The sequence below is a fragment of the Anastrepha obliqua genome, chromosome 6, assembly GCF_027943255.1.
Source record: "Anastrepha obliqua isolate idAnaObli1 chromosome 6, idAnaObli1_1.0, whole genome shotgun sequence".
Taxonomy (NCBI): domain Eukaryota; kingdom Metazoa; phylum Arthropoda; class Insecta; order Diptera; family Tephritidae; genus Anastrepha; species Anastrepha obliqua.
Genome location: NC_072897.1, coordinates 48,557,907 through 48,567,058, shown reverse-complemented (window position 1 = coordinate 48,567,058; position 9,152 = coordinate 48,557,907). Strand labels below are relative to the sequence as shown.

Sequence of the window (9,152 nt, the reverse complement as noted above, 5' to 3'; positions counted from 1 at the left end):
AAACAACTCGACCTACCTCCGTCATACAGACCCCTATATCTGCTGGACACAGAAAGTACTGGAACACATTATCTGCGAACGACTTCAGGAGCATCTGGAAGGCTCGACAGCATCAACACGGTCCTCAAAGGTCTCAACGTACCAGCCTACCTTGTTCGCATTATTAGCAGTTATCTGAGTGACCGAATTCTCGATATGAAACTGAAAATAGCCAAAAAACGTACAAGGAATCCGGTGGTGTACCATAAGGATCAGTACAGTGACCAACTTTGTGGAACATCATGTACGATACACTTCTGAAGGTGAAGGTGGGCGGAAGCCAGCGCCGAAATTGTGGGATACGCCGATGATATTGCCCTGGTGGTAGTTGATAGGAAACTTGACAACTTAACGAATCTAAGTTAGATTAGCCGGTCACAAAACCGAAGCAGTTCTAATAAGCGCTGGAGGACGAAAGTCCTTTGAGCTGAACATAGGTACTCACCGTATAATCTCGGAAACGGCGATAAAATATCTTGGGGTCTGGATCGACAGAAAACTTTTCAGGCAGCATTTAATAGATGTAACTTCCACGGCGGCTTCTGTCAATGGTGCCCTGACGCGATTTCTCCCTAGCATAGGGGGGTTCAGGGAAATCGCAGACGATTACTGTCATTGGTTGTTGACTCTATAACTCTTTATGCAGCACCTATCTGGGCGGGGACCAAAAAGTCTAATATACGGGAGGTCACCCAGACATACAGGCAAGGTGCGCGGCGTGTAGCTACGTAATAGCTATAAAGATACCTCTGAACCTCTAAGCAGATGAAATGTTTTGGCGCTGTAGAACCCGGCTGGTGAACGACTGCTGACAATAGGCCGGTGGCAACACTGTAGGATGAGTCACAAAGCGGACGTTGGGCCTACAAACTCATACCACGTGTTGATGAAAAGTTAATGAGAAAACATGGAGACATCGACCATCACCTTCCGCAGTTGCTCAGCGGACATGGCTGTTTTCAGGAATACCTGCACCATTTTAAGCTGACACACAGCCCTTTGTGTCCAAACTGCACGAATACTGACGAAAACGGAGAGCACGTTATGTTTTATTGCGACCGCTTCAGAGAGGAACGAGCTATCCTGGAGCAAGGCCTGGGTCATCAATTATCCCCCAGCACCCTCAAACAAGATATATGCGCAACCAGCGGTAAGTGGGAGGCAGCCCAGCATTCCTTCTCTTACATAGGGAAGCATAACCGTTTTCAATAATCCTTTTTCTCTCATTATTTTCCTGGTATATCTGGGGTCGTACTTATGGGTCGTCGAACATATTGTTTTCCGTCAGATCGAAATATGCATATTTATATTTGTTTTATCCGTCCATAGCACATTTCTTCAGTTTCAACGGAACTACTATTTTGCAAATTCTATTGTTTGATTAATCGTTTTTTTTTTTTATTTTCGTAAATTTTTCATTAATCTGACTCTTTATTCAGTTCCATGTAACCTATATTTAAAATTTAGTTAATTAGTTCTCCATTTCAGGGCAACTAAGAGAAATGCATTACGTTTAAAATTTGTTGCTATTACCAAATAGTTACCGCTTCCATTATTCGAGCACAGAACTCATTTTTTACTCAAGTTTGCCGAAAATAAGAATGAGGCAAAATAGAAGAAGAAATGTAGTATTACAACATAAGCCATTAGCCACTGATAAAATATTGTAAACAATTATAAAAACAATTTGAAAATATGTGCCAATTCATACACAGAGACATCTGGAAGCGAGACATTGGAAATTCGCTTTTGATATTTCATTCGCGGTCACACGGGCAAAACTGTTTTCGGCAACATTCATTCGTTGCTTTTAACGTTAACTTCTTTGGCATCTTCTGTTTCGAATATATTCTACAATCCGCGAACATGTAAAACCGAGCCGGTTCGTCAACAGTTTCTTAAATATTTTATGGAATAAGGCAAACTGGATTGGTTAAATAATTTTTTTTTTTTTTTTTACATATATGTATATCTAAATTTGTATACTTGAATAAAAAAAAAATTTAATTAAAAATACTTCATATCAATAAATACTCCCGGTGGTCTCGAGCTCGAAAATTTAGGGTATTTTTTTACAATAAAAAAAAATTAAAAACGATATTTCAAAATACAAAAATCAGAATTTTTTTTTTTAATTTTAATAATTTAAAAAATGGCGCTGAAGTTGACCCGCCGAAAAATTGAACCTGGTTGGTGTTGTTCATTTTGAAAAAAATTGAGAAAATGGCGCGGTGTTGAATTTGACACTCTAAATATCGGGGTTTTTCAGTTGTTTAATAAAAAAAATACGAAATAATTGAAATAATAGGTCTATGGATAAGTTCGCGCGGTTTTACAACAGATGGCGTAACTTGATTATTATTCCATCGATCCACATTTCCAAACATTCATTGGAGAGCTACTGTCGTAAGGCACAAACGTCAGTATAAGTTTTTTATTTGAAGCGTAAACAACAATATTTTGGTGGAAGTTTATGGTGAGCATGCTCTAGCTGAGCGAACGTGCCAGAAGTGGTTTGCACGCTTTAAAAGTGGTGATTTTGGCCGCGCCGCCAAAGTTCATGGATACCGAATTGGAGGAATTGCTCGATCAAGATTCGGCTCAAACGCAAGAAGAGGTTGCAAAAACTTTGGGAGTTGATCAATCAACCATTTCCAAACGTTTAAAAGCCATGGGAATGATCCGAAATTCAAATTTCGAAAAAAAACCGCACGAACTTATTCATAGACCTATTAATAATATGATTCTAGACGCGCGATAGCCATTGATGTTGTTAACAACATATTTATTTATGTTTTTTTTATAACACCGGGCCGAAAAAAGTCGTTTCGATATAAATGAATTTAAAGTTTAAGGTACATGAGCGCGCGGACCGCTCTCTACCTGGTTAATGGGCTGTAGAAGCTATAATATTGGGCATTTCTGCATGAAAATTTCACGATATATTTTTAAGACTATACTTTCGAAATATTGGAAAAACAAAAAACCGATCTCAATAGCTCAAAATTATCTTATCACCCAGTGACCAGTGAACACCGCAATGAGTTTGGAAATTGAATGGCGGGGGATTCCCATCACCTTAAGCGTTCTGTTTCTATCGTATTGAGGCCATAGCGTTTTCGAAATAGCACACGATGAGACAGACCTCCATCTGTCTCGCTCTTTTCTTTAGAAAGAAATTGTGTAGTTTTTAACATCTGTCAAGGCGACACCGATGTCTGAAAAGGAGACAACTGAAACCGGTCTTGTCGACCCTTTCCTGGCAAGCTCATCGGCAATTTCATTGCCCTCTATACTCCTGTGCCTAGGAATCCAGGTAAGGGAAATGTTTCCTGCACGTTCGAGACGTTTGAGTTCCTCCTTACAGGAGTTCACCAGAAGAGAGCCACAATACAGCGACGACAGGGCCTCGATCGCAGCTTGTCTATCGGAATAAATATTAATGTCTCCCTCCCAACAGCGATCCCGAATCATTTTGCATGCTTGCAGGATTGCAAAGACCTCTGCTTCCAAAACGCTTGCTTCCGGCAGTTTAAAGGAGACCGAAATGCTGGCAGACTCCATCGTGGATCTGTCAGTGAAAACAGACGTATCTATATCCGTGTCGACTTTCCCCTCTTTCCAATCTTGCCTGCTCGGAAAGATAGCCCTAGCACAACCCTCCAAACACAGTTTGCTTCAAGATGCTACTATGTCCTACAGGAAGTTGTCTCCAAAGGTCAATCTTCTCAAACCTAATAGCGATCTGAGCAGCAATGGATTTAACCTGCAGATCCACCGGAAGCAAGTGCAGAATAACGTTGAGCGCAGCAGTGGGGCATGTTCTGCAAGCACCAGTGATGCCCACACATGCAGTCATTCCCATGGCAGCCGGTTCTACGTTACCGGAATGACTCGGGTTTTTCCCGACCAAGGGCTGCCGCCCCAGTAAACTAGCCCTGTCTAGTGTACCGTATCCCATCCCACACATGCAGTTCTATGCACTGTTTCTAGTTCAGTGGTGTTGTAGCCCTTCTGAAGAGCTACCCACCAAACTAGGCAACCCTACGTCAAAATTTGCAGAACCACTAAGTTGTACATTGTTGAGGAATGCGAAATAGTAATATGGCAACCCTGATCTAAAATGTCAAAAAGCACTATAATTGAGAAGACAGCCTAGCACGTTGCTGAGGTCGATCGTAATAAGCTGAATTAATTAACCACTTTAATTGAATTGTATTTGGTATAGCATTTAATATTGTTAACTAATTAGAAGTAATAAACGTTCTGAAGTAAACATATAAGTGTGGTGTCGGTAATTTGGCACACATCAGAGAGTATAACAGGTGGATCATACCACACATCGCAACAGGTGGCGACGAGGAAATTGGTCTCATAACCTACAAAACTGCAAAGTAAGAACATAAGCGAAAATGGCAGAACAAGAGGAACTTATGAAACTGTTGCAGATGCAAAGCAAATTACTGGAGCAATTGACTCAAAGATCAAAGCAGCCAGTAGAAAATTCAAAAGAACAGTTGATGGAGTCATTGGCAAAAAGCATAGCAGAATTTTGCTATAATGCCACAAACGCACTCACATTCGACACGTGGTATGCACGTCACGAAGACGTTTTCTTGGTCGATGGCAAAGATTTGGACGAAGCATCACGTGTTCGCCTCTTAATGAGGAAGCTAAATCCAATTGCGTATAACAAGTATGCAACATATATTTTACCAAAAAATTCACGAGATTTCACATTCGAAGAAACAATCTCCAAGTTGGGAGAAATGTTCGGTGCAAATGAATCGCTCTTCAGTATAAGATACAAATGTTTGTAAATTAGTAAGAATCAACAGGAAGACCTGGTATCGTATGCAGCCAGGGTCAATGCTCAATGTGAAAAATTTAGACTGTCGGAACTTTCGGCAGATCAATTCAAATGCCTCATCTATGTCTTTGGGTTGCAAGCACACACAGAAGCCGACATTCGTATAAAAATATTGGCAAAACTAGAAGAAGATTCACAGCAAACATTAAACTCTCTGGTGAGCCATGCGCAAAAATTCATCAATCTAAAGAAAGATACAGCAATGGTGGAAGAGACAAAAGCCGTAATAGCCAACGCAATACATGCAAATACACGCCAAAGCAAGAACGATGCAACTAAAAATAGCAAAACAAATAAGGCGAAGATTCCAAAAACACCCTGTTGGAATTGCGGAGACATGCACTATGCAAAATATTGTACATATCACAATCAAAAGTGTAACAAGTGCAACAAATACGGTCATAAGGAGGGGTACTGTAATTCATACAGCGCCAGCAAAAGCAAAAGCACAAAACCTCAGCGACACAAGCAACAACAAACGAGCAACAAAGGTCACAACAGTTGCTTACAAGTAAATTCAATAACGCATGTTAATCGACGCAAACACACAACAGTAAGCATAAAGCCGATAGAAACCGCAACTTCATCGTTTCCGTCGTGTGATGTCAGAATGCAGGTGGACACCGCCTCGGACGTCTCGCTAATCGGAAAGTCCACATGGATACAAATGGGTCAACCGGGAATACGGTTGGAGAACAAATACGTTACCAGCGCATCAAAAGATAAAATTCAACTACTAGCCGAATTTTCTTGTGAAGCTAGGCTAAGCGGGGAAGTACAATAATGGCATTTATTCGTAACAAATATTGATTCTTTGAACATCTTAGGAGTTGACTGGTGTGACATTTTCCATATTTGGGAAAAGCCTCTCAATCTCATTTGTAACAACATCATATCGGTTCAAGATCAACAATCTACTATTTTGAAGCATATACAGCAAGACTATTTGGACATATTCAAGCCAAACCTGGAAAGTTGTAGCACAGTTACATCAGCATTGCATCTAAAGCCGGATGCTAAACCAATTTTTCGCGCAAAAAGGCCAGTAGCATATTCCATGCTACCGTACATTGAAGAAGAACTAAATAGATTACATCAATTAGGGGTTATCACCCCTGTAGAATTTTCTGAATGGGCAGCGCCTATCGTAGCAGTGAAGAAACCGTCTGGCAAGGTTCGGATCTGTGGCGATTATTCATCAGGGCTAAACGCATGGTTAGAGCCGCATCAATATCCGCTGCACACGCCAGAAGAAATTTACGCAAAGGTCGCGGGAAGTCATTGTTTTACCGTAATAGACCTATCAGACGCGTATCTACAGATACCCGTCACAGCAGAGTCAGCCAAGCTGCTCACCATTAACACGCATATGGGTCTGTTTACGTTCAATCGACTCGCACCAGGTATCAAAAGCGCTCCAGGAGTGTTCCAACAAATCATGGACACCATATTGGCAGGCATAGATGACACCGTCGCTTACATAGATGACATCATTATAGGCGGTGCAACCTTTGAGAAACATGTCGGAAACCTTCATAAAGTGGCGCAACAGCTACAGAAGTATAAATTTCGGGTCCAGTTCGACAAATGCAAATTTTTTGCTGCACAGGTAAAATATTTGGGAAACATTTTAAGCAAAACAGGTATAAAACCTGACCCCACCAAAATAAGCCAGATTCTAGCACTACCAGAACCCAAAAATGTGTCAGAAGTCCGAGCATTTCTGGGCAGTGTAAACTATTATGGAAAATTCATCGCAGAAATGTCCAAAGTCAGAGCACCTTTGGACAAATTGCTTCATAAAAATGAAAAGTTTAATTGGAACGCTGATTGCCAAAAAGCCTTCCAGCAATTCAAACGCATTTTAAATTCAGATTTAATGCTTACGCATTATAACCCCAATTTACCATTGAAAGTGGCAGCAGACGCCTCCAATAGAGGAATCGGTGCGTTTATTTGTCACGTTTTTCCGGACGGATCAGAGAAGGTTATACAACACGCCTCAAAAGTTTTAACGGATGCAGAGCAAAAGTACTCGCAAATTGAAAAGGAAGCTTTAGCATTAGTTTTTGCGCTAAAGAAGTTCCACAGATTTATTTTTGGACGTAAGTTCACATTGTGCACGGATCATAAGCCGCTAATCGCAATATTTGGTAAAAATAAGGGCATCCCAACGTACGCAGCAAATAGGCTTCAGCGATGGGCACTAATATTGATGATGTACGACTTCAATATCCAATACATTAAAATAACAGAATTTGGATGTGTAGACATGCTTTCGCGCCTTATAGCAAATCACACAAAGCAAGACGAAGACATGGTGATAGCTTGTACGCAAATGGAAGAAGAAATGAACACGATTATTGAAGACCAATGTGAAAAACTTCCGGTGAGTTTTGAAATGATAAGAAAAGCTACAAAGCAATGTTCAACGGCCCAAGCTGTCATAAACGCATTATCAAATGGATGGAAGCAAGAAATAACACCAGAATTACAGCCATTTTATGCACGGAAAGATGCACTCAGCGTGATTCAAGAGTGCCTAATGTTTCATGAACGCATAGTGATTCCGAAGAAATTACAACCACGAATTTTACGTCAACTACACAGAGGACATCCAGGTAGAGAACGGATGAAATTGTTAGCAAGGAGTTACGTGTATTGGCCTGGTATGGACGAAGATATAGTCTCGTATTCACGAAATTGTCAACTTTGTGAATCAACAGCAAAAATGCCTGTAAAACATACACTACGATCATGGCCGTTAGCAACAAAACCAATGGAACGGTTACACATTGATATAGCAGGACCATGCAATGGTTTTTATTACTTCGTAATCGTAGATGCATTCTCAAAATGGCCTGAAATTTTTCAAATAGAGAATATCACAACGCAAACAATCATTAGCAAGCTAAATGAAACGCTTTCACGTTACGGAGATTGTGACACACTGGTCTCCGATAACGGCACACAATTTACGAGCGGAGCGTTCGAACAATTCGTAACATCGCGGGGTATTCAACACATAAGGACATCGCCTTATCATCCCCAGTCCAATGGACAAGCGGAACGGTTCGTAGATACACTGAAAAGAGCATTAAAAAAATTAAAAATGGAAGGAACGGATTCAGAAAACTTGCAAACATTTTTGCAAACGTATAGATCCACACCAAATCCGAATGTGGTAGAACGTAAATCTCCGGTAGAAGCCTTCCTTAACCGGAAAATCAAAACAACGTTAGACTTAACTAAGCCACAAACAACGGAAATCAAACAACGAAATTTAAAACAAGAAAAGCAGTTTAATGTCAAACACGGAGCAAAATCTAGAGAATTTTCGAATGGAAACCTTGTAAACGTTAAATGACATCAAGGCAATGATACGTTTTGGGTTCCTGGCGTTATCATAGAACGGATTGGTTCTGTGAACTACAATGTCAGAATTGAAGTAAAGGGCAACTCAAAACTGATTAGATCACATGCAAATAAAATGGTAAAACGGTATGGAAACCATACTGGCAATCGCGATGTGACTAAATATTTATGCGACGTTTTTGATCTCACAGAACTACCACGGTTCAATGAAGAAAATCAACCCGTACTACAGCCAGAAACTGTTGAAGTGGCTCCCCTGGTGGAAACCACCTCATCTGGTTCTAATGCACATGCAGAAACAAATAGAGGAACATCAACGAGTCGCAGGATTCGTAGACCACCAGCATATTTGAATGAGTATGATACTTCCTAACAAAGGGAGGTGTTGAGGAATGCGAAATAGTAATATGGCAACCCTGATCTAAAATGTCAAAAAGCACTATAATTGAGAAGACAGCCTAGCACGTTGCTGAGGTCGATCGTAATAAGCTGAATTAATTAACCACTTTAATTGAATTGTATTTGGTATAGCATTTAATATTGTTAACTAATTAGAAGTAATAAACGTTCTGAAGTAAACATATAAGTGTGGTGTCGGTAATTTGGCACACATCAGAGAGTATAACAGGTGGATCATACCACACATCGCAACATACATCCAAAGTACGACACGTGGCTTGAAACCCCATTTTTTGGGGAACATAGATTTACAAGCGTTTTTCCAGCCAGCGTTTTAGCCAGTGCACCTTCCAAAATTTCAGCCATTATTGATAGAAAGGGTCCTGAGAAATGCTGTATCAAGAGTGCGCAGCCTTCTCATAGCTAGGCTTTCACATTCACATAAAAGGTGTCTGACTGTTTCCTCTTC

At 40.5% G+C, this 9,152-nt stretch overlaps 1 protein-coding gene across 1 annotated transcript; it reads left to right on the top strand.

Moving 5' to 3' along the window:
* Positions 1–4,451: 4,451 nt before the first annotated feature.
* On the top strand, positions 4,452–8,657 carry LOC129250490 (uncharacterized protein K02A2.6-like). Its single transcript, XM_054890115.1, has 5 exons — positions 4,452–4,735; positions 4,865–5,684; positions 5,737–5,746; positions 5,815–8,100; positions 8,476–8,657. The coding sequence occupies exons 1-5, from the start codon at positions 4,452–4,454 to the stop codon at positions 8,655–8,657; spliced, it is 3,582 nt and encodes a 1,193-aa protein (XP_054746090.1).
* The last annotated feature ends 495 nt before the right edge of the window (positions 8,658–9,152 follow it).